Source organism: Phytophthora parasitica, assembly GCF_000247585.1.
Source record: "Phytophthora parasitica INRA-310 unplaced genomic scaffold supercont2.20, whole genome shotgun sequence".
In the NCBI taxonomy this organism is placed as follows: Eukaryota; Oomycota; class Peronosporomycetes; order Peronosporales; family Peronosporaceae; genus Phytophthora; species Phytophthora nicotianae.
The window spans coordinates 274,834-299,421 of record NW_008649006.1 but is presented as its reverse complement, the minus strand read 5'-3'; the positions used below and the strand labels follow the sequence as shown (position 1 = coordinate 299,421).

The 24,588-nt window shown below is 48.5% G+C and overlaps 11 protein-coding genes across 11 annotated transcripts; 8 read left to right on the top strand and 3 right to left on the bottom strand.

The window, feature by feature from the left end:
• Positions 1-342: 342 nt before the first annotated feature.
• PPTG_10027 (hypothetical protein) lies at positions 343-1,045 on the top strand. Its single transcript, XM_008905267.1, has one exon. The coding sequence runs from the start codon at positions 367-369 to the stop codon at positions 1,006-1,008; it is 642 nt and encodes a 213-aa protein (XP_008903515.1). The 5' UTR covers positions 343-366; the 3' UTR covers positions 1,009-1,045.
• On the bottom strand, positions 1,013-3,341 carry PPTG_10026 (hypothetical protein). Its single transcript, XM_008905266.1, has 2 exons — positions 1,373-3,341; positions 1,013-1,304 (listed from the first exon to the last, which is right to left on the bottom strand). Exons 1-2 carry the CDS (start codon positions 3,314-3,316, stop codon positions 1,137-1,139), a joined length of 2,112 nt encoding a protein of 703 aa, XP_008903514.1. The 5' UTR covers positions 3,317-3,341; the 3' UTR covers positions 1,013-1,136.
• A 208-nt stretch (positions 3,342-3,549) lies between these two features.
• Positions 3,550-4,050, bottom strand: PPTG_10025 (hypothetical protein; the record flags this gene model as incomplete). Its single annotated transcript, XM_008905265.1, has 1 exon — positions 3,550-4,050. One exon carries the CDS (start codon positions 4,048-4,050, stop codon positions 3,571-3,573), a length of 480 nt encoding a protein of 159 aa, XP_008903513.1. The 3' UTR covers positions 3,550-3,570.
• PPTG_22631 (hypothetical protein) lies at positions 3,623-5,008 on the top strand. The gene has a single exon (XM_008905487.1). It carries the CDS (start codon positions 4,450-4,452, stop codon positions 4,774-4,776), a length of 327 nt encoding a protein of 108 aa, XP_008903735.1. The 5' UTR covers positions 3,623-4,449; the 3' UTR covers positions 4,777-5,008.
• A 526-nt stretch (positions 5,009-5,534) lies between these two features.
• On the top strand, positions 5,535-10,744 carry PPTG_22630 (hypothetical protein; the record flags this gene model as incomplete). Its single annotated transcript, XM_008905486.1, has 3 exons — positions 5,535-6,347; positions 6,413-6,786; positions 6,994-10,744. The coding sequence occupies 3 exons, from the start codon at positions 5,535-5,537 to the stop codon at positions 10,661-10,663; spliced, it is 4,857 nt and encodes a 1,618-aa protein (XP_008903734.1). The 3' UTR covers positions 10,664-10,744.
• PPTG_10022 (hypothetical protein) lies at positions 10,730-11,664 on the bottom strand. Its single transcript, XM_008905264.1, has one exon. It carries the CDS (start codon positions 11,594-11,596, stop codon positions 10,805-10,807), a length of 792 nt encoding a protein of 263 aa, XP_008903512.1. The 5' UTR covers positions 11,597-11,664; the 3' UTR covers positions 10,730-10,804.
• A 172-nt stretch (positions 11,665-11,836) lies between these two features.
• On the top strand, positions 11,837-14,370 carry PPTG_10021 (hypothetical protein). Its single transcript, XM_008905263.1, has 2 exons — positions 11,837-13,847; positions 13,916-14,370. The coding sequence occupies exons 1-2, from the start codon at positions 11,892-11,894 to the stop codon at positions 14,198-14,200; spliced, it is 2,241 nt and encodes a 746-aa protein (XP_008903511.1). The 5' UTR covers positions 11,837-11,891; the 3' UTR covers positions 14,201-14,370.
• Positions 14,254-15,964, top strand: PPTG_10020 (hypothetical protein). The gene has a single exon (XM_008905262.1). The coding sequence runs from the start codon at positions 14,528-14,530 to the stop codon at positions 15,746-15,748; it is 1,221 nt and encodes a 406-aa protein (XP_008903510.1). The 5' UTR covers positions 14,254-14,527; the 3' UTR covers positions 15,749-15,964.
• A 300-nt stretch (positions 15,965-16,264) lies between these two features.
• On the top strand, positions 16,265-17,731 carry PPTG_10019 (hypothetical protein). The gene is made up of 2 exons (XM_008905261.1): positions 16,265-17,101; positions 17,173-17,731. Exons 1-2 carry the CDS (start codon positions 16,411-16,413, stop codon positions 17,343-17,345), a joined length of 864 nt encoding a protein of 287 aa, XP_008903509.1. The 5' UTR covers positions 16,265-16,410; the 3' UTR covers positions 17,346-17,731.
• A 533-nt stretch (positions 17,732-18,264) lies between these two features.
• Positions 18,265-20,330, top strand: PPTG_10018 (TKL/DRK protein kinase). The gene has a single exon (XM_008905260.1). The coding sequence runs from the start codon at positions 18,440-18,442 to the stop codon at positions 20,180-20,182; it is 1,743 nt and encodes a 580-aa protein (XP_008903508.1). The 5' UTR covers positions 18,265-18,439; the 3' UTR covers positions 20,183-20,330.
• Positions 20,331-20,511: 181 nt separating this feature from the next.
• On the top strand, positions 20,512-21,286 carry PPTG_22629 (hypothetical protein; the record flags this gene model as incomplete). Its single annotated transcript, XM_008905485.1, has 2 exons — positions 20,512-20,607; positions 21,125-21,286. The coding sequence occupies 2 exons, from the start codon at positions 20,512-20,514 to the stop codon at positions 21,284-21,286; spliced, it is 258 nt and encodes an 85-aa protein (XP_008903733.1).
• Between the last annotated feature and the right edge of the window lie 3,302 nt (positions 21,287-24,588).

Here is a 24,588-nt window from a genome sequence, read left to right as displayed (position 1 = left end):
CAGTGAATCTTACGCGTTTTGTCGAGGATACAAAGGGTCGAGAAATGCAAGGAGCGCTTGTGTTAGGGCAATGCCGTTTGAGCTTGGATGGAACGATGGAGAGAGCGATACGGAGCATAGCTGTTTGCGTTCTACATCCTCTGCACGAAAATGTTTCAGGATTGGGAAAAGTTTTGCAGTATTTCGAAGTACTTAAACAGCAGGCCATACAGAGCTTCTCGGCTGAACTGCTCAAAGCATGCGGTCCAACCACCAGTGTTACATACCATTGTTTACGGTACGCTTGGCGCTCTGATTGCTTTGGTATTGTGGGTGTAGTAATGCTACAAACCCTTACTTAATAAAAAATATTTAGACCATAAATGGATGTCTTGGTATTGCAACGGACAAGAAACCGCTCGCTTCTTGCAGCAAAACTGGCAAGGACAAGACGCCATTATTTGGTCTGATCCTTTGAGAGCTGTAGACTTGGAGGAACGGCATCGATCAGTGTGCTATTCGCCACGCAGCATCATGGTCCGAAGAAACAGCTCAAGTGCATATCGCGACATGGATGAAGAGTTTTTCTCGTCGCTGGAAGAGGCCAATTACCAGTGTCACGAGTCTCCCTCCAAGAGCTCATGTTTCAGCTCGAAGCTGTCGGAATCGAAGATTCTGCACCAACGTTGGGAGAAGCGTCGAGCTGTGCGAGGCAAGGTCGTCGTCACGCTGAGCTTGTTGCTGCTGGCAGGCGTGGGGACTGCAGCTCTGTACACATCAATGGACACGACAGTGTTGGCGATGAAGATGCGGGGTGCATATCCAATATTTCGCGGCAGTGCGAGTGTACTGAAGGAGAGCGAGATTTATACAGGTGAAGATGTTCCAGACTTTGGAGATGCCATCCTAGCTTCCGATGAGACGGTCACTCAGCGCAAGACGAACTACGCGCTGGACAACGCAATGTTAGAAGAACTTGATCCATATGAAGAGTTTCGCCGGGATGGAAGACAGCTAGAAGCAAACTAGAACAGGCGAAAGTTCGATCTCTCAAACATATTACTAAAAAAATAGAATACTTGGTTCTCGTTCTCTTTAAGCTAGAAATCAACTAGACCGATAATCATTTTTTTTTTTCTATTTCTGCAAAATTGTGTCTACGAGCGCACTTCATCTAACGTGAACACTTCCTGGTAGTCGCTCGGAATCTCAAACATCTTGGGATCCAGCTGCGGGTTCAGTGTGATCTTCTGGAACGTGTACGCGACGCGGATCGTGAACATCATGGGCAGCTCAAACTTGACAGGGAAACCTGGAGGAAGTTTCTGAGGTCGAAAGAAACAAACAATTAGCCATCGTACAGCACACACTTTCAAGGAACTGCAACGCGTACCATTTGGAAAAACTCCTCGAGGTTCTTCACGTGGTCTCCAGTAGTGGAAATGAACTTGATAACAGGAAGGAAATCTCGGAGTTGGAAAGGAAAATTCTCCGTCATTACAACTTTTGCCTCGAAATCTTTGCGCATTCGACGCGTGGCTGGCAGAAGCGTCAGACTCCGGTACGTGTTCTTCATACCGAAAGCAGTCTCAACTGTACCGTTTCTCGAAGACGATGCGGTTGCTGTCTGATGTTTCTTGTCCTCAAACATCTTAAATAATGACTTCTTCTGCTGCTTGTCGTCAAGAGAATCTTTCGACTCACTCGCAACGTCATTGAGTTTGAAATAGTCCACGAAGGATGTTGTGGTAGTGATTGGGTTCGGGATGTGGTCTAACTGACGGAAAACCTCGCATTTCTGTTCGTCAGTGAGTTTTCGGGGTTTGTTGCTTGCCTCTTCTTCAACCTCCTCGGACTCCGGTGATGCTGCAGGCTCCACAGTCGCAGCATCTGCCGGGAGTTCGTTAGCAGCCGATCGAGTATGCTGAACATCGTACTTGATCTTAATGCCATTTCGGTCCATCGTAAATCCTTTCTGCGTATTCTGCCACATCAGCACGAAGCTGCCGTTGTGTTCGACTTCGAAAGCTCCAACAATCGCCATGTTCTTAACGCCATCGGTACGACATACAACTTGCTGTTGGTCCTCGTGGAAATACGTCGCGACGAAGCAGAAATCGCTGCTTTTTGCCAGAAAATCCCATCGAATCGTGTCTCCAGCGATCACATCCAAATGCATCTCCACTTTTCGCCCCTTTTCGATACGTAGAGTTTGTCCAGCATTCCCATCGTTACTACTGAGACTAGAACTCTTCTTCTGTGTCGATTTAGAGCTTTTCGTGTTCTTACCATGAGTCACAGACGACTGAATATGCTCGACAAACTGCTGCACTTCCTCGAACGGCGTGTCCTTGCCAGTGGGTAGTTGCTTAAGCTTCCGATCAGGCTTGACAACGGGTCTAAACTGCGCTTCCATTGAGAAATTCTGCATCTTGTAAGTAGTTCCAGGCCACGGACATTTCCTCTGTTTACTTCGACTTTTCTTGTTCTCTTCATCGTCTTGAATTCTACTCTTATCTCTCTTCCCTTGTGCCTTGACATCTTTTTGTTTAATAAATTCCAAGTTGGTCGCGTCCAAACTGGACGATGACATGGATGTAGTCAACGAAACTTGTAGAGCCATGTCCATATTCCCCACTGACGAGTTGTGCATGGCTTCCAAGACGTCATAGAACTTTTTACTGGTATGATCCATCACCACTGCGTGACCCGCTCTCTCCCCAGTATTCCTCCCCATATACACGTGACTCATCGGTCCTTTCTTCCACTTGACCCCGTCCAGTCCTTTTAGCGCCGAATCGATCCGTAATTGAGACCCGAATTTCCAGATACGGATAGTATCCGACGGTAAGACACTGGATACTATGGGCACCCACGACTGCGCCTCAATGAAGATTTCCGCTTCAAAGTCCGGAAGCTTCTCTAGTGCCTGCATGAACGTCTCTTGTGCCGACTCTAGCGACTTTATCACTTGCTTTTCGCCCTGTAGATACAGCTGAGCCAACATGTACTCATCGTCAAGCAAAGCGGCGTCGTGGGCGCAGCTCCAGCCGTCAGAATTGCGAGACGCGACGTTTGCATCGCGATCTAATAGCAGTTTTACTATAGCTTGTTGACGGGGCTGTACGATGCGCACAGCCAAGTGCAGAGCGGAATTCCCTCGAACGTCTTTGGTCTCCAGAAGGGTTTTTAACGCCTCCGCTTTATCAGGATCTCGGGATTCTTCACCTTCGGGACACACAGCGTTGAGGATACTGCGGATGCGCTCGATGTCGCCTTCCCATACAGCCACGTGCAGCGGCGGAGGAGCAGGCGTGTCATTACTTGAGCAACTCATTTTGAATTGTGGAATGTGTTTTTTTGAGGAATTGAAAATTGGATTTTTGCGAGTTCTAATGAATATTTTGGGATAATTAAGGATAGAAATGGGAGCGTGGGTAAAGAGTTGATGGATGCTGAGAAAAAAAGCTACCGGAATATTACGAGTCGTAATATTCCGGTAACTTTTTTCATTTACGAGACGAAATGTTATGAGCATTAATTTTCATTTTTCAGAATAATAGATCACGTAGGTTCAAATTTTGTCTGTTACTATATGACTTCTAGCTGTCTTCCGACCGGGTGAAACTCGTCATACGGATCTAGGTCTTCTAACATGGCATCGTCCTGTGCATAGTCTGTTTCGCGCTGAGTGGCAGTCACGTCAGTAGATAGCATGGCGTCTCCGACGTTTGGAACACCTTCACCTGAATAGACCTCGCTCTTTTTCGGTACACTCGAAGTGCCGCGAAATATTGGATATGCACCCCTCATCTTCATCGTCAATGCGGTCGCATCCACCAACGTATACAATGAGGCTGCCGCCACGCTAGCCGAGAGCAACAAGCTCAGAATGACGACGACCTTTGCTCGCACAGCTCGACGCTGCTTCAAATTCAGGATCATAGACTCCGACAGCTTCGGGCTGAAGAACGATTTCTTGGCTGGAGACTCGTGACACACGCCATTGGTCTCCTCAACTAATTCATCGCCCATGTCGCGATACGCACTGGAGCTGTTTCCTTGGTCCATGGTGTTGTGTGGTGAATACCGGTAGCACACTGATCGACGTTGTTCCTCTAAGTCCACCGTACTTGGAGAGGGATCAGGCTGAGCGATCGTATCTCCAGTTTACTATCTTGAACGAATTCCAAGCAGTTGGATTACGATTTACTAAACCGTCATCTGCGATGCCATCCCAAACGAGTTCCGACAGATAATATCGGAACTCGTACAAATTCTGTATTACGCTATACCAAACCGTGATCCGATGACCCGACACCTTAGAGTAAACTGGTTTGCGTGAATTCTGTATGTATTGCTACGCTCGACAAGGAGGGAGCTTCCTACTGCCTCGATCGAGGTATTCTCGGTCAGCTTGCTCACTTCGATTTTTTCCTTCCAGCTCTCAACACCAGTAACACCCACACAATGATGCGCGTGCACTACCTCGTGATGGTAATGATGGTTGCGGTCCTTACCAACAGTCCTGCCTCCGCGTCATCCTCGGGTTCAGCAAGTTTCGGGAGCTCAATGAGCGGGGACGATATCCCAACGACGATTACAGCGGGCTCAATGAGCGAGTACGAGCCGATTTCTTTTAATCGTGATCTCGCGGTGGAGCAGAATGAAAATAACGACAAAGCATCATTAAGGATCCATAGCGACGTTGATGAGAGCAGCGGTGAGGACGAAGAGCGATATTCCAATAAACTCAGTTGGAATCAGTTTGCGAAAATGCTGAGGTTAGTTTTTTAACTGAAGCAATTGCCAAGGTCGCGCACATTTTTGTCAGGCTGGGAGAAAAGTGTACAAGAAGTATGGCTGGAACAATCTCGTCTTCACCATTACAGTGCTGTGATTTCTACGCTGGTATGGGAATCGAAGAGTCCGTCCGCAACCAATATCAAAGCCAAGGTTGGATTGAGTTGTAGGCAAAATCGAAACAGACACAAAATAAACACTTTGAAAAAAAGAGCACAATTGGTACAAACCTTGACTTGGTGGGGAATGGTGAGGTGGACTGGTTACTTGACTCGTCAGTACAATAAAAAAACCCAATTCTACTGCTGCTACTCGCGTAGGACTCCACATCTACTCTTACTATTTATTTTTAAGTAAACCATAAGTACTTTATTAACTGTAAGTACTTTTGTAGAAGTAGAGCACGAATTCAATGCCATATCCATAAGCTGGCTATTCACTTACTTGAGTAAAAATCACAGCTTTTTTTTTTTTACATACAGCCGCAATCTAAGCAAGTAACACTGTGCCCTAACACAGTATGTTGCCCAGTTGGTTTGTGGGCCCAGTAACACTCTATTTGTTAGTGATATCTGTGGCATACTATGCGCGCAAGCTTGCTTCTTAAATTACCTGGTGGACTGCTCGGTGGTAGCAACCCCGAATGCGCTGGAAATCGGTATCCAGGTAAGCTTACCGCGTACATGTATCGTTGACAGTTCGACGATCAACGACCGAGATTGGTAGGGTTTCCTTCGAGCTTTGCACACTCCATGCGTGCCTGTACACTTGGACAAATGACCAAAATGGAGGATGAACAAGAGGTCGAACAGGAGCAGGAGGGGCAGCGGCATTCGCGATGTAGTTCGTTACTGGAAGAGCATTCTGCGACGGAATTAGAGCAGCAATTCCGCGAGGCAAAGACGACCATCGCTGTGCTTACCGAACAATTAAAGACTGCCTGGGAGACCCAACAGAAACTGGAGACGGAGCTGGCAGAGGTTCGAGCCAGCACGCCACAACTCATGATGGAGCTCGCGGTCACCCAAGAGCGACTCAAAGTTGCGGAGGAAAACCAAGCTCGTCTCGAGAAGCAATTGGCCGATTCTCAAGGCAAAGTAATTATCGATATACCGCGACTTGAGACGGAACTCGCCGTGGCGAAGGAGCAACTTAAAGCGTTTGATGACAAGTTTAAGGCGATGAAACTGGAACATTTGCTTCAACTGGAGAATATAACGCTGCAACTCAAGTCTATGGAGGAGAAACACGAGCTCCAGCAACGCGCCGAGAATCTATTGACCAAGTCAAAAGATCGAGAGCCTGAAGACTTGCCAACACCGGAGAAATTATACCTGGCACCTATGATGATCTTGCCGGACATGTGCAATGACTTGACTTGTGTAACTTTCGTTACTGGGTCCTCTCGAGAAGCTGTTGACGAAAAAATCCAGAGGTTACGAGGTCAGATTCTACCAGGTGCGAAGGCGATTCTCGTCGAGTCTGAAGAAGAAGCGGACAACATCAAGCAGTCGATCGTGGATAGAGGGCGCGAACTCACACAGCGCAAGCGAAACAAGAATCCGGTACGTTTTCCAGCTTGGATGTTATTCCCTGGTACATTATTGATTTTTTTTTAATTGTTACACAGAAATTAGCGGTTGAGGTCGAATTTCACAATGAGCCCAACAAACTTTGCACTCGTCATGCTGATGATCAAGCCACTACGCGTGAGGAATTTCTACGGCTTTTTACACTTCCGTTCGCTCCTCTTGGTGAACTAGTCGAACATATCATACCAGAGATCGCAACACCGGAGAAGACTGTCGATAAAGAACTCTCGTCTGTGGTGACTACAGCTCGTTTGAAGAAGATTGTCGAGAAGGCGACACCTCCAGCGAGTCCAACGTCAGGGGAGGAGATGGCTGAAGAGCCTCGGCCTTCTCGAATTCCGTCAGTGCGTAGCTGGCGTCAGCTTGTACGAGGACCAAATCTTCGGCTTTCGCAGCGTTTTGGGTACAGTTCGTCAGCTAGTGCGCGTTGAATCAATTGAGTGTCGTATTAGAGTACCATCATAGACTTCTAGTAAAATGGGAAAGGTGTTTGTTGTGGGAAGCTAATGGGAAAGGGACAAGAAAAATTCTTCCTCAATCCAGTGGCTCAGTCGACATTTCCCTGAAGACAGAGTCGCTGTCGCTCTTTGCTGACGATGGCGTTCCCATTTCCCGGTAGTGATCCAGCTACGTTGCTAGCATTTCTTGCAAGTTTGTCTGAGGGTGAACAACCAGTGTTGTTGGATGATGATTCCGACGAAGAAAGTGGCCAGACTCTGCCATTGAGTACACAAGAAGGGATGGTTCAGCGGTTTAAGATGATGCGTGCCAGGTTTGTTCGACCTGGAGGCATTGTGGGTGAACAAATGTTCGCTGGACACCTCTGCACCAGTAGTATGACACTTGATGGTGCTAAGCCAACGTCCGAATTGAGATCGCTGCAGGAACTGAAGCCGATGATTGGCAAAGAGTTAGAGCTCGGGACGACACACAGAGGCCGATACCTTTGCGGTTGGGTGGCTGTTGATGACGCATTCTTCGGTATTGCCTCGTCGTCGCTGATTCTTGAGGATGTTACGGGCTATTTGGTGGAGATTGCAGCCTACGGATTGGTGAATACCGAGCTTCCGCCACATGAACGGCAACGTGTAGTGGCAGGCAAGTTCCCTAAAGGACGACCGATTGTTGTTCTGGAGCCGTACTATAAGGTGCGAATGGATGGATCAGAAGGAGTTCGAATCGACCAAGCAGAAGAAATTATCCCATGGCGAGATGTGCCAACCGACTTGATGAGCTGGAAAACCCTTGGAAACGAGTTCTTTAGTATGATGAATTCCCAATACGAAGGAGCACTAGCGTGCTATCGACGTACCCTGAAAGCTGTACAGTCTGAAGTTCGTATGCTGGCAGTGCTACTCACAAATATTGCAGCCTGTCGCGTCAAAACGGAAGACTATGTAGTCTCCATCCAGCTTTCCGGTGCAGCTGTGCACCTCAATCCTACCTATTTCAAAGGTTGGTATCGCCTCGCGTCGGCAATGGCTAAAGTCGAAGGTGACGAGTATAGTGACTTGCTACCAGAACGAGTAGTTGCTCAAGCACGTAAAGCGTTACCCAACCTGTCACTTCAAGAAGAGAAATTGCTGCAAAATACGCTAGACGACTCGACATCCCATCACACCAAGCACTCCCAGTTTTGCTCATACGCGGAATGGTGCTTGAAAGTAGCAGACGCTGGATTATTGCTCACCGGTGGGGAAAAATCTGGTGAAGCAAAGACTGCGGATGAGTGGCGAAAAGAGGGATCAGATTATTTCGCCAAGGGTGACTTCGAATCCGCTGAGAAAAGCTATCGGAACGGGGTGGCGGCCATGACGTCATGCTGTCAGAATGTATCGGTAGTGCTGAACAACGTTGCTGCTGTTCACCTGGCGCTGCATCGAGATTCATCTGCCGAAGCGGACGAGATTCCCAGTATCGAGGCTGCAGTTTTGAATTGTACAGTTGCCGGAATAGTCGATCCTCTGAACCACAAGGCGTGGCTTCGTCGAGCCCGTTGCTTGGAAACCATGGGATTTAGTCAGGAAATATGCGTCCAAGACTTGTATGGAATCCGCGCCAACGTCGTTTTGAACGCCGTGGAACCAATGAAGAGCTCCGACCAGTTAAAGGTGTTCAGACGCAGTCTGGATGCTGGTATTCAGAAACTAATCAGATCAAAGTCTACCGAGAAGGAGTCTAAATCATCGAGAGAGGTTCAAACAGAACAGCATGAAGAGGATCTACCTTGTGACGTCCCAGCAGTCGAAGACTACGAATCAATTGATCAATACATCGCTTGCTTGGAAGGGTTTGTGGGGAGAACGCGCTTGGCACATGCCATATCCAAGTCGCAGTCGAACCCTCGACTCCAGCTACTACCTCTTGAGATGCAAATGTTCTTTGCACATCCGCCACCAGGAATCCATACCGAGTACCCAAAGCTTCGCGGATGGCCAGAAGGGATTAACACAACGCTTGCCCAGAAGCTTCTCTATCGCGCGTTCTTGGATGCCAGTGTGAACCCTTGGATCGATGCACTACGCATGCGTGATGGGTCTTTCTTTCGTAGTCTAAGCTGCGATGACAAGATCAAGCGATGGCATGAAGCTGGAGCGATGGAGCAGCTTCACGCAAAGAATCATGGGGATATTATTGACGCTCGTGAAGCACTGAGTGACTATGTACCGAGTTATCACGCGAAGACCCGATCCAATTTTTCAAACAATGTCAGTCGCGCAGATATCTATTACTTCGACTCAACTCACGTAGCAATTGGCTTCAATGATTTTAGTAGTCTCCTTGCCGCCACGCTATGTAAGAACTCAAGCCGCGACGAACCTTTGAGATATGTGGGGTTCGAGATGAGCGAATTTGCTGTCGCCAAGTGTAAAGTAGTTGCGTATATGCTTGGATGTCCAAGCGTCTCGATCTCAAGCATCATGGAAGTTTGGCTCTCGTCAACGTGGAGTGCGACCGCGTTGAAAGATTTTCGGGACAGTTTGAACGTGGTATTGGCGTCGCTACAAGAGCAGGAGGAGAACCCGAAGGTGTTGTCGTATTTGAAGCACTGGGCGTCTGTCGAGGCGATTTCTGCTACTGAAGCACGTTCACAGTTCTTTTCGAACTTGCACAAGCACAGCAGTAGAATTCTACCTGCGCTCTGCTGTTTCCGCCGTCAGATCGACCGACTGGACTTGACTCAGTACATGCTGAGTGGAGAGATCCGAGTATCTTCGGATGTTGCGAATCTGGTTGAGAAGGAGCAACCTGGTGCAACTAAAACGACAACTGGGTCGACTAAACAGTCGAAGAAGAAGCGCAATAGAAAGAAGAAAAGTACTAAAGGAACAACTGCGAAACCCACTAGTTCTGCACCACTGGTTGGAAATTTGACGATGTGGAATGTGCCTGTTGGTTCGCCTCCTCTTGATGATGAGATAGCGCTCAACACAGTGGATTTTACGAACTTGGTTGAGGACTATGTTGCGCGAGAAAAGAAGCAGAAGAACTCTACAAAAGGATTGTCAGTGGTGGATTTGTTCATCATCCATATTCTCAAGAATCTCCATCGTCTTCGCGGTCTGATCTTGGCCAATCAACTGGCTATTGAAGTGAACTACGGCGTCGTCAAAGCAGTTCGAGGAGATGCTGTGAACGATCCCGTGAATCAGGAACTGCTGGTGCGAATTGCCGAAATGCGCCCAGAGACTATCTCGTGGTCAAATCTACCGGACTATTTCTTACTCGAAGATTTTCATGATCTCGCTCGCCGCTGTTCAATATATGGAGACTGCATGCACTACGGATACAGCACGAACTGGCCGGCTCAAGTGTATGGAGCGTCAATTATTGACTATGACCCGAAACGTGGACGAGTGATGATCGATGCGGTGTTGAACTCAGCTCTCGGATTCTCGAGTGAGCATCGGCCAGTGCCTCCGCTTCCTTCCATGGTTGATATACTCACGAAGGAAAATCTGGACAAGTTGTTGTTTTTGCCGTTCCGCGAGCCTCCACTCGATGCCACGGCGTATGTTCTCGCACAAATGTACAATGATGATTGGATCGAGCACTTCGTGAAAAAGGGGGAAAGTATGACTTGGGCCTCACGATTTAACTGCGGCTTTCAGATGGGGACCAACAATCTGGCGGTCAAGAGTCCTCTCTATCGCTCACCATGTACTCTCTACATGGGCTGGTGCTACGACCCACACGTGCGTTTGATCGAGAAAGATCCGTTCGAATCCAACGCTATCCGTCATTTGGAAATGCTGGCTAGGTCGATGGTGATGAACGTTGGTGGGTAAAAGCCACTAGCTGACAGCAACTGGTGTTATGTTATAGTGACAGGATGCAGCGGTAACTCATATTCATTTGTCTTTCAATGTGATTTTTTTTTATTTTTGAAAATTAACACCTCGGACAATGTTGACATACTACCAACCACCCTACGCGTCACGTGCTTCTTTGCCCTGCAGCAAAGCTGCCAGCGCTCCGACAACACAGCGGAGACCGTCCTCTTTCTCACTTTCATCCACTTTCAGCTTGCAGAATCGTGCTCCTTCAGCTCCCACCTCCATCACTTGCCACGTCAACAAATCCGATACAATCCCATAGATATGCTCGTCCATCTGAGGGTCTTTTTCCAACCGTTCGAGCAAAGCCGTCTCCGCAGTGATGACCATCCGTGCGATCCCCTTGTCAAAGTTTTGTTCGTCGCATTCCACAACGATCGCGTTTTCGAGGTTTCCATCACGAAGCAAATCCACTCGACCGAAGGACTCCAGAGCTTTGCCCTTGAACAAAACATGGCGCTCAATCTTTGTTTGGCTGGTACATTCGCGGCAAACAGCTCGCATCACTGCGTCGATTAGTGTTGTTTTATCTTCGTCCGACGCTGTTGCAACATTTTCCATTGAGCTAGTCTCGATGATGTCGTCCACCGTTGACAAAAGCAGTTCAAACGAAGGCTCGTTGAGTGGCATGGGATCGATATCGAAATGTTTGAGCTGGTGATAATCTGTATCCTCGTAGACCTTTCGCAGGTTTTGTTCCCATGCGACGTCGTCGAAAGCAGCTCGAAAGCGCCTCTTTTGTAAGACACTGGTATAACGCTCAACTGGCTGCTCCTTCACCAGCATTTGCAAGGAACAGATACGCGCCTTGTGTGCTGCACTCGTAGGCATCTCGTACTCGTCAAAAAGCTTTGGCTTGGGAGCCACTGGAACAGTACGTGCCATGACGACGAGAAAAAAATGCAAGGGAAAAAAAAAAAAAAAACTCAAAAAATGGGAAACGTCAACTTCAACTAAAACAAAAAAAAAAAAAAAACTCAAAAAATGGGAAACGTCAACTTCAACTTGTCAAATTGAAAATGGGCAGATATGCTCCCCATTTTCATCCAAAATTGGGTAATTATCTTTAACTTGTAGTTTGTATGCTGTGCACGCTCTCCCTCTGCAAAAAGTGGCGGGAAAAAGACCCGCGCAAAACTCTGCCACTTTTTGGCACAATCGCTTCGACCGGATCATTACCATGAGCGGCGAGGAACTGGCGCTGGAGACGCAACTGCTGCTGCAGGAGGCGACGCAGATCACGCAGCAGGCGTCCGTGGAGAGCGTGCTGGAGAGTGCTGGCGCTCCACCCCCGGAGACCGAGTACGAGGCCGCCAAGAGCGCTCTACTGGCCAAGCTGCGCAAGAAGAAAGAGGCCAACCGTGCGCACCACCAGCAACTCAACCAGCGCCGTCTTGGGATGCAGACGCCGCAGTCTGTGGTCAAGAAGATCGATATGTTCTCGCCACGCAAAGCACTTAAGCTGCCGGTGGCAGCCACAGCGACTGCAACGTCTCGCAAGAAGCAGGACATGCTGTTTAAACTCCGGACGCAGGCCATTCAACAAGGCGCACAGAATATGGCCGAACTGTTCGGGTATGCGAGCTACGAGGACCATTTCAAGGCTTTAAACGAGGAGGAAGAGAAGAAAATCCTGGCAAACGAGAAGCTAAAGGAGAAAGAGGAGAAAAAGGAGAAGACACAAGAGGAGGAAGAAGTGGACGAGGAAGAGACAGAACCCATGGACACTTCAGTGGAGCCTACAGAGAACCCACAGGAGGACAAGGAAACGTCCCCAACGCCTGTTGTGGCTGAAAACCCGACGCCAATGGAGACGGAGAGTGTGGAACACGAGGAGCAAGAGGAACAGGAGAGTGTCAAGGTGGTACGACGTCGTAACAGGATCCAGAAGCCCGCTGCTGAAGAGGACGGCAATGAGGCAGACAGCGAACAGGACGATAAGGAGGGAGACGACGCAGATGAAGACATGGAGGACGCAACAGAGGCTGTGGAGGCTACGAACGACGCAGAGAACAGTGAAAAAGCCAACTCTACCGCGTCCTCGACCCCAAAAGACAAAGCTGCCGCGTACCGCAACTTGTTGCGTGCTGAGGCACTGCAAACCCGCAAACGCAAGCGGTTAATTAAGGGCAGAGACAACTTTGTCGAGTCCGAAGCCGAGGAAGACGAAGAAGAGGACGTGCTGAAGATCGGTGGACTGGGAGATTTCGGTTTTGGCGTCCCGCAAGCGAAGACACAGGAGTCCAAGGAGGCGGAAGAAGAGCGCAATGCTCTGACGCTCCGTGAGGGAGATCTGGACCACATTGTCGACGATCTCTCGGACGATGAACGTGCTGAGCAGCAGGACCTGGAAGAAATGTTCCGACGGGAACAGGAAGACCAGGACCGGCAGCAAGTCAAGGAGGTTATGCGCAATGTGAAGGAGGGATTCGGTCGCAATCGCCGCGCGTTCTCCGGTCTCCACTCTGGCTCTGGAGCTCGTGGTCGCTTCAATCTGGACGAGTTGGTGGCTGCTGACGGCAGCAAGTTTGAAGCTGCGCGTCTGGGGTTGTTGGAGTCGGACGAGGAGCTTAGTGAGGATGAGAATGGCGAGAAGAAGAAGAAAGAAGAAGAAGACGAAGAGGCCGAGATGGAGCGCATGCTGCGTGAACGTTTCTTGAACCAGCCCAAGATTTACGTGACGTCGTCCGAGTCTGGCAGTGACGATGAGGAAGAGGATGAAGCCAAGAAGGACCACGGACCGGATGGAGATGAAGTGGAGTCGGATGAGGAGCGAGAACGGCAGCAGATGAAGCTCTTCTCGGAGCGAGCTCGAATCAACCGACGTATGCAGCGAATGAAGGATCTGCAGCGTCAGATCACACTGGAGAACAATGAAGCTGACCCGAATGCGAAGACTGCGATGCCCAATCTGCTGCTGGAAGAGGACGAAGACTCGCAGGAATTGATGCACATGATGAACCGCACAGACGTCGATGAGACAACAACTGGCAATACTCAGAAGAAGACAAGAAATGATCGGTCTCGTCCGAAACTCGGTCGGTTTAACTCGTACGGGGGCATTACGTCTGCATCTCGAGGCTCGTCGTCGTTTAGCCGCGTGATCGGCCACTGCAAACTCTTCAGCGCCAACTCGGTACGCCTGTCTGTTGTTATTTTATTGCAATTATTAGGCTAATATTTTTTTTATTTATTTATCTGTAGACTGGAGGTGGTGCTGCATCATCCAAGGGCTTCGTGTTCACCTCGTTCAGCTCCGATAAGGCGGAGGATGACGATGAAAATGCTGCTCCTAATAATGATGAGGCTGTGCCAATGACTCGTCCAGAACTTGGCAAGAGCAAGAGCTGGAGCGGCGCAAAGGCAGCAAAACGACGCGGAACACCGGGAGCTAGTGGCAAGACAAACAACAAGAAGCGCAAGAGCGGCGGCCTCTTCTCAGTGCTCTCCTCGTTCCAATGCGTGTCCAGCACGAGTCAAGAGTCCTGAGTGTAGCCATCCTAGAACTGTATTCACTATTTGCCACAATCATCTGACGTGCCAGCCATATGGGTTCGCTTGAGATGGAAATAATCCAGTCTTTTCTGGGTTTTGTTGTTGAATTGACACAGAAGAAGATGGGTTATTTCATTGATTCTGGTTGTAAAAGCCCAGTTGAGATAGGGTATTGACGATTGACGATTGGGGATCGGACCAATCAACCCCGAGACGAGTCAGTGTACGGGCGCTGCTGGGAAGGAGGCTGCACCATCGTCTCGACACCTTTGCGAGTCCAACGGAGCGCCATTCTCCGAGAATCCGCGGGTGCTGGACGCCATGTCGTCGTCCCATTCGCGCCCGCAAGCAGCCAGCAACAGCAGCGATGACAGCAGCAGCGAGCGCGAGAGACACAATGACACTCGGGGTTCTTCCTCTTCCATGGATGGTTCGGTCGGCTCTGCGACGATCAACGGGCCGTATCGCGTGGGCAACTCAGACGGAGATACCTGCTCGTACCACGCAGTGCACGAGGGCGAGTCTTGCCGCAAACCGCGCACATGCTACGAGTGTCTGAACTCGGACGTGGCCGGGGTGAATGACGGCTGCCTATTGGCGCCCTCGGGCTTCTGCGAAGACATGTCGAGCTACGATTCCTCTCTGGACTATCGTCGTAACACCACAGGCGAGGATCTGAGTCTCACAGGCTGGTATAACTACTTCCCGTCGGTTAATTCCACGTACTGCGAGGCGACGGACGAGGCCTGTGTGCTCTGTGACGAACTAGTGAATAATGGCAGCTTGAGCCAGGCATCGCATTGGGGATTTAACTCGGAAAATGTATCGTCCGAAGTGGAGCGACAGTTCTGTATTGGCTCGGACGGCTGCGTGTGTGTCATGGCCTGCGAGACGGACAACTGGGAGACTAATATGCCGGCGGAATGTGACGCTAACGGCAGCTCGTCGGCGGGTAATAATTCATCGGCGGAGACCACGAGCTACAGCACCATGTTGATATTTTATTTGGTGTTGCAAGTGACTCTACTTGCGGTTTTCATGTATAAACGCGGCCTATGTCGACGAATGGCACCACAGCGCCCTCCGCCGCGAGCAGAGGGGCCGTACAATAACGTGAACGCTATTACGTCACCGTCGAATAGACTGCGGCTCTCAGGGTGGAAGAAAATGCAAGATACGTTGATCGAGCGAGAGAAGAAGCAGCGCGCTAATCAGCAGCCCCAGTACATGTCATCACCTCGAGTAGAAGGCGCGACTACACAGGCTGGAGGTGGAACCACGCAGGCACAGCCTCTGTCTCCTCAGATTTCGGCACGGAATAGTGAAACAGCTCGAGCGGCCTACACTCAGGTCCAGGATGAACCCAGTACTGCTACAGGCAGCAGAGAGCGGAACAACAGTGCTCAAGCAGCGAGTGTGGATAGCGACGTTGTCGTTGTCGAAGGGTCTTATGAGGAGAGGACAACTGGTGCCGGGGTCACGCGGACTGAGCGTACGTCGTCGACCGTCGCAATGCTCGAAGCCCGGCGGGATGCTGCTTAGAGCTGGCGATGTTTTTACGGTCTTCCTCTTCGTTGTCAAAGCAATTTTGGTGTGCACTATGCAACGTTAGATGGTCTATAACTTAATGAACGCAGGGCGGTCAAGTTATCACTCGCTCCTGCCTTTTGGTACGCTTATCATTATCCTTCCTGTCGGTTGTGGTAATGATCTCCTGCATAAATAATTTTTTTTCGAGGATAATAATTTCTTCCGCTCCAGCTTAAACTTTTTCATGTCCTACATGAACAAAAGTTTTCAGTTTTGCTACGAATGACTCACCTATAGTTTAACTATTGCAAAGAGTCGAATGAACCATTCGAGTTTCTGTCTTCCACCATTCAAAGGCATTTGGAATGACTATGAATGGTGGAAGACAAGTTGATGACCAAGAGGTTCAAGTCGGTTCCTCGATTACGGACCGTAATCGATTGATTTACTGACCGTAATTTACGGTGCCCTTGCTCAGTAAATCAATCTTTATATCCAATCAGACAGCGTCATTTTCAGATTTTGCCCAATTATCTCACTTCAACTCCCAGAGTATCACTCTGGCAACTGACGCCGATCAGATGCCGGATATCTGCCAGCTTTACGCCGCTATTTGAGCTCCTGTCACAAGTGGAATCCTCGCTCGTGACTCTGCCAAGCCTCAGCGCGTCGCAATGGCGTCGAATTCCGGTTCTAGTGACTCTGTTATTGGGTATTCGACGAGTTCGAGTCGCACCAATTCGGATTTGGATACATGCGCGTACTACGGTCTAGAACCGGGAGAAACGTGCTTCACTCACCGCAGCTGCTACGACTGCCTCAATGTACCTGTAGCCACCGATCCAGAGGGCTGTGTGCTGTCCCAGTTCGGCTACTGCATGTCCATGGTGTTCTACGACTACACACTGGACTACCGAGTGACCACAGGCCCCAATGCAGACAGTGGCAGCCCCTACAACTTCAGTGGAGGGCTCTACCATCAGTACCCAGCGGTAAACACAACCTACTGCGAAGCAACCGACCCAGCATGTGTCGAGTGCAACGCCATTGCACTGAATTATTCCCGACAAGACAATTTTCTGGCCAGGTCGACGAAATTTTGCCTTGGGGAGTCGGATTGTGTCTGCGTATTGAGCTGTGAACCGACAGTGTGGGAATTAAGAACGGTGTCGCTCTGTGATGACGCTGATTCGTCCTCCATTGCTGCCTCAAACTCAGATTCGAGTACGTCCTGGACTCCGTTTACGACAAGCCCGTCGATTATTGTCAACCGGACGAGTAGTAATATGGCGAACTTGTACTGGGTGCTGGCTGTGCCTGCATTCATTGTGCTGCTCGTGGCGCATTATTTCATTCGACTCAAATGTGAGTAAAGGATTCGCAATATGGGGAGGCAATATAAGAGACTGACCGTGTTTGTGTTGTATATGTTGCAGTTAATGAGTATCGAAGGAGACAGTTACTGCGGATACCGAGACGATCTCCTAGAACTCGGCTTAGGCTGTCAGCGTGGCGGGCACTACAGGAAGATCTGATTGGCAAGGAGAAGGAACCGGTAGATTCCGCTGCCTTTCATATTGAACCTATTACGGGTGCACAAGAAGAATGAGCTAGAATGAGTGAGCGCAAGGGATACGAGGTGTTGCGCCCTGAGCTAGTATATGTGTGGCCTATGAGCCTTCTGCTTGAATGCAGAGAGGACAACGTGCTGTGATAAGTTTATTGTGTCTACCGTCAAAGCCTGCCTAGTTCACGGCAATGGATTGCAGTTTGCTAATTTATATTTGACTGTATTGTACGTGCTATGCATCGGTTTGGTACACCGGAACGGGTCACAGATGAAGAGGGCCAACTTGGTTAGTGATGCTGCTGTAATCGCTATAACTCGTACTACGTCCACCATTGTTGGCCAGAAAACAATGCAAACTAGAGTTTATTACTGTGGTTTCGCAGTGTAACGAGACTGTACAACTTTCTCAAAAACGCATAAGGCCTTTTCAACGTGAAGGGGGGGGGGGGGGGGGGCTGTGATTATGAATCGTGTTCTGCACCGAACGTAGAACGCTGTTAGATAGAGACAGCAAACCGGACTTTGGAAAACCTAATATACTTTTCAACCAACTTATCGATCACTGGAATTCATCAGGGTAGCACCGATTTGGCGAGATTCATCAGAGAACTAATGCGACGACATGCGTTTTTCGCGGTCAGCGCAGACCACAGTCACCTGGCAGCCCAACGACAAAGCTGAGCCCAATTCAGATGTCGTTCAAGTGGTCAGCTCACGTCTGTGAGCGAGACTTGTACGTGTGCTTTTTCAGTGTCATCATGATTGAAACAGCGCATTTGTATAGTGTTGTAAAAGAATCAAGCCAATATCAACGCCTCTTTACCCAGACCCAACTGTACCTACTGCAGTTTGACAACTTTATTGAATGTGTATCGGTTACGCCCAACCTGGATACATCTTGTCCAGGTTCGACGTAACCGATTCACTTAGACGTTAGCACATTCAATAAAGTTGTGGATGTAATAGCCGTACACCCACCGCTCTGACCACACAACCAGTAAGCAACGAGGTGGGCTCACCAGTAACCACCACTTCATTCTCCAAATAGCGTGGTGGTGTCTAGTTCTTGAGCTCACGAGTGGACACTGAAGCTGGACAAGCACCCTTTTCCTCGTTGAAGGTTGTGTAAATCCATGTATCAGTTTTGGAGTATCTACGAAGATTCCTCGTGCGATGGAGCTCCGACTGGTGTCTACATACTCAGTAAAAACGACTGTGAAGACCACCGTGCATCGTCCAGTGGAGTCAACTGTCTTGCTCAGTTTGATAACAATGAAGGGCTTATTGGCTACATCGACGAAAGTTGCTACGCTGGCCGCGCCGCAGGTCTCGCCGACCTCTACAGAGATGAGCCCTATATGGCATACGACTATTATTTCGACGAAAACTGCAGTGACTTTGGAAACGCAGCTTCGTACCGAACCAGTGGCGATTGTGAACCTTTGTTTACCTCTGGCGATGCTAAAGAGCTATATAGAAGCGCCACGGTTTCAGTCTCGGATGGAAACTTGATATGGAAAAGAAACTGGGGATCTATGGACGGTGCACTGCATTGTCCTGGATCCAGTGGTGAAGGTTATTACGAGTTTGATGTTCCCATGGCGGAAATTAACAACGGCATTTGCAAGAAGTTTGAGGGCATTGGTGGAAAATTTGCCTTTTACAACTTGTCGGAGGATATTGATATCCGCCAAGACTCCGGCTCATCTTTGTCATCTTCTTCGTCGAGTAGCTCTTCGGGCTCTAGTTCCAGCTCGATTTTATCGTCGTCAGCGTCAGATAATGGCCTCACTGCTGGTACTATTATCGGTTTAGCGTGCGGTGGTGTGCTCGTTCTTGTAGGTTTTATTGCAATACTACGCTGCATCTGTAAAAGACGTGGGAAATCCGATACGAGATCAAATCAACAACCCTTCATTGACAGAGGAAGTGTTTGGACAGGAGGACCCACCGGGCCCACCGACGGCTCCGAGCGGTCTACGATCGGCCACGGACTCTGGAACGACAATGTCATTATTGCTACTCGGGTTCCTCGGGACCAAGTGGTTGTTCAAGGTCTCATTTGCCGTGGAGGCTTTGGAGAAATCTTTCGAGGAACATACAATCGCGAATCTGTCGCGATTAAAATGCTGTTTCCAGAAATGCGAAATGACCTGAAAAAGGTCAACGATTTTCTATCAGAAGCCAAACTGATGGCGGGTCTGGTTCACCCCCACATCGTACGATTCGTTGGTGTCGCATGGGGGTCTCTTACTGACCTCTGCGTCCTGACGGAACTGATGAAGCGAGGGGATCTGCGAACTTTACTAAAAGGCTATGAAGCACGAGGTCACCCTCAAGGCATCGACGAAGACAAAATCCGCATCGCCTATCACATCGCACAAGCGTTGACGTATCTGCACTCACTCGCTCCCATTGTGATCCATCGTGATCTGAAGTCCAAAAATGTTTTGCTAACGGAGGAACTGGATGCGAAACTCACCGACTTTGGCGTATCAAGGGAGCGGCAAGAGAACACAATGACAGCAGGCGTCGGCACGATGTTGTGGATGGCACCTGAGGTGATGATGGCCGATCATTACGATGAGAAAGCGGATATTTTCTCGTTTGGTGTGATGTTGTCGGAGTTGGATCTTCACTTGTTACCATATTCGCACGCAAGAATCGATCCGAACACTGGGAGGAAGGTACCAGACGCGGTGATTCTGCAAAAGGTGGCGACTGGTGCCTTGCAAGTGTCGTTTTCATCCAGCTGTCTGGCTTCAGTGGTGGAGTTAGCGAAAGAGTGCATTGCGTTGGACCCGTCACGTCGTCCATCAGCTCCGATGGTAGTTTTCCGTCTGCAAACTATCATGAAGGAATCTTTCGGTGAATGAAATCGTGTATAAGACATCAACTTTGTCGTTTTCGTTTATTTACGAGCTGGTACGGTAAACTAGATCGCCTTCAACTTAGCTGGGAATACACTTCTTTATACGTAACGAAAGATACATACATGAAATAGATATCAGAGATTTAGTCACGTGCGTAGTTCATTATCTGTTTGTAGAACCTTTATTCTGCAGGCTCCATTTAGATGCTAGCAAACCGATGGACAACAACAACATGTTCTGGTACTATGGGATACAAACAACGTAAAAGAGAAAAAAAAATACGGCTCCAATTAGCCAAACACCTTGAAGACCAACGGTCTAGCAACTTTTACATGCAGCGCAAGTCCCAAACTTCATTCGAGGGGCCAACCCCGGGTGGTAATAGAACGATTCAGGTTGCAGGAAGCACTATACGCCCATTTGTTTGGGTATAAAATGACATTTTCCAGAAATTTTTCAATACATACATAGAATCTTTACTGCTGTAAATTTTAGCAAGCTCTCGTAGGTTATTCACGGGCCGAATCAGCCCCAAATGAAGCGGTGAAATAGATCAAGTGCGTAGTTTTATCGATATTGGGTTCTAGATATACAAAAAAGTGTTTGTAAGCTCAACTTGCCACTTTAAACAATTTGCTAGTGTGGTCGTCCTGCAGCCAGTGGGAGTAGACCGTGCTTTGAGGTAGTTCTTGAATTGATCTTTACGTGTCAATGCTTGCTTCACAGGCTTCAACGGCTCGAGGTGCGATACATTCTGCAAGCGTAAAACTGGGTCAAACCGACAGAAAACATGCAATAATGAACAGGTTACGCAAACAAATTCTGTTTCCTTTTCCCTTGGTACTTCGTCTTGGAGATTTGGTAATCTGCGTTTAGGCTGCCTTCCTTGCTAGTTTATACTGTTTTAATTCGGTAACGTTATTAATATGATGAACTAACCTTTAGAAGCGACAACGTAGTCACTCTTCTCCTTGGGCTGACGAAATGCCCCCGCCGGAAGCATGGCAGATGTTAAGTCCTCGCGAGTCCAAGCAGGTTAGACTTCTACTCACACAAAAAAATGCGTGGCTAGCAACCCTGCGAGAGCTCGCGACCAAAGACCGATAGCTCTTAATTATCAGATACGGACACCCTGGCGCTTAAACATGCTAATTATGCTCAACGTTCAGCTTACAATTTGAGGTCGGCTGAATGTTGAGCGAGATAACATCGGTTTCAACTCTATTTTTTGGTTAAAAAAAAAAGCGCGCAGCAACCCCCCACACGACGTAAATTACAGTAAACCGGCACTACTCGTTCTTACTGAATGAAGTTTTGTCCAAACAACCGACGAAAACGTATTCTTTAAAAAAGGTTGCTTAAACATATATTTTGGAGTTCAAGCAAAATCGCAAACATTTAGTTAATGTGCTGTAAAAAAATTCAGGTCAGCGGAGTGCACTGCCCGTGGAATTTATTTTACTGTAAGTAGTCGTTGTCAATATTCGACAGGTACCGTTTACAGGTTGTTGCTGGGCTGCAGTATTACCAATACTAATGTAACACGTCTGGGGTCGCCTGCTTGCCTGCGGGTCAGCTTCACGAAGCCTCCCGCTATCCCGTACTCTCGCACCGTCAGCAACTCGTTCGTCTTCTTAACACCGTCCAAGCAAATAATCCCTTGCGTCACTCACGACACATTCAACTCGCCCCAACTCGTCCAACACTCGTTCGCCGAGCCTTTCGTGCTCTCACTCACGCCGTCTAACTCAGTAGTAAGTACTACCTCCGTCCCACAAGACATTTAACACTTCTCTTGACGCCTGTTAAATTTCTAGCAAACAAATCTAAACTTCGCGAAGCCTCAAAACATTAGCCAGGTGTGCGTGCTTAGGGTCGGTAGCTGCAGCGCTGAATTAACGCGTCGTAAACAGTAGATAACATCGCCGGAATGAGGCGATAATTGAGGCATCTGAGCAAAACTTACGCTATGCAATCAATAAAAAAGGCTACGTCCACCAGGGTTGTACCATCGACAGATTATACACTGGCGCATCGTTTTGGACTCATCCCACTAAGTAATATATCCTCCAATCGAAACCATTCTTGATTTAAAAACCGCTCCAATTTCGAACTAAATGGATATTAACATATCGATAGGATATTTTCGACCAATACCCAAGTAGTATTGAATTAGACCAAGGTTTAAGACTGCCAGCCCGTGGATTTTCCACATCTACACAACAACATCGTCCAACGCTGCCTTCCCGATTTTTACTGCCTCGCTTGAGCATGGCAGCGGGAGTGGGAGATCTCCCAGCCGAACCCACTTGTTCTTGCCTAAATGTGGAATCTTGTTGGTGTTTCCACCGCGGTCCTTGTCCCAACACAGATTGTAGCGTTAGGAATGACTTACTTAGCGTCACAGACTCGAGCTCAACAAAAGCTGACTCCACTACATCAACTAACTGCTCCACGTTGTACGCTCGCTTCTGATATTGAGGAGCTTGGATACTGGAAAAAAAAAAACCAAGGTCGAGTACATTGAAGTCGGGGCTACGTGGCGGCTGGTTGCGAAGGGTAATGTTCCAGCCGTCAGAGCAGGCAACCGCTTTCACTGCATCTGAGTATGCACTACATGTACCGTGTGGCGTCGCATTATCTTGCTGTACCGAGACCGTTTTTGATCCTGATAAATTTATAACAAATAAATTACGCGAGTAAAAAGAACAAAAACAAAAACATTATTGAAAAACCACTTGGTCTTGATTACAGGAATAACCTTGTCGACAAGGTACTTCTTGTACCATACCTTGTCGATCGAAGCGCATTTCAGCTCAGGAGTACCAGCTGGACAGTTCTTCGATGAGCGTTTAGCCTCCACCATCTCCACGAACGGCCAGCAACCCAGCTTACCATCAAGCCACGTAGGCTGTGTGGGTCATACCGAGGTCGACCAACAGCTACCAAAAAGAGTACTTTGGTGAGATGATTGAAGTTAGGACAGCAAAGTGCGGAACTTTCTCGTTGTCTGTCAGGTAGTTCGACTTTTTATTTTAGAAATGTAAAACCACTTTTCATCAATATGAATTGTGTCATTCATAGAGTTGAACCTGTACGTTCCTGCTGCACAAATAATACAAAAATATGAAATAATGTCAGAATTATAACAATAAAATTTCATTAGAGCAGTGAACGTACCAGCACCTTCCTCCACAAATGAAAGTGCAAACTCGATGCGCTGGTGCATTTGATCAGACGTCAGGTATGGCTTCACAGGCCCCGTAGCTCGACGAATGCCGTCCTTGTTCGCCTTCGCACGCGCGAGTGTGGTTCTAGGAATCCCAGTGGCAGCTGCCAAAGCTCGGTAGGATGTCCTCTGGATGGCAGGTACGGCCTCCAGCGCCTCCTGAATGGCGTCAGGAGTCCACACTCGGGCTGTCTAAAACTAAAAATCGTAAGCTGATCTCAGCGTTCTACAAAATCTCCGAGATAAGACTTGAGAAGGATATTTCACCCAACAACAAACAACCTGGGTCGTACGAATATTATCAAGGTGAAGCACTATAGTCTCACCTTTATGATAACTATTCTCAGGACGAACTCCTCAATAAAATCAGAAATATTCTAATGGAGAAGGATAAAGCTTTCAAGATCAATGTTCAACTTGGGTACGCGCTCATTGATCGTATAACGGGCCTTGAACGTTACTACTATTCTGGTACAAATACATCAAATTTTGACCTACCAGTTGCTATCAACTCAGTGTGGTGTGGGGATTTCTAAGTAATCGCTGAAGTGGTTACATTTAAGTTGATCGAGCCACGAACGCTCGGTCATGCGAAAAGTGGTGACTACGGTGCAAGATGGCCAAAGGTACGTCACTACCGAACGCTCGTCAGGTCCGACTATGACCAAGATGTCACTCAAGTCGGGCGGTCCGTATCGGTAACGCTGGATTCGCATTCAGCGGTCAAGAACCGACGGACTACGGTATTATGACTCGATGACGGTCGGAGCGACTCTTCGGTGGGTGCAACTAGCAGTTGAATGCTTGGTGGAGACCGTAGAAGGCACAAGGACAGTTGAAGGGACTGTTGGCACGTGTAACGATCCATAACGGATCATAGTTCACTTGATATTTGTAAACATGATTAGGATTGCATATTAGGAAGAGCCCGAAAGGGCATAACGAATAACAGAACAGAATTTCCACTCAAGCACACGAGCGCGGTCTGGCGTCAAGGTAAGTGTCTGGACAAGCTTGTTTGGGTGTGCTATGCCTGTCGGTGGACTTGAAGTTTGCTAGCGAGGGTTCATCCGGCAAGGCCAAGAGGGTGTCTCCAAGCTTTCGGTGACCTTCGAGGACGAGGCGGACGGTGGATCAGACGCCCAAGATGATTATGACGGCTACAAAGATAAGACGCCGG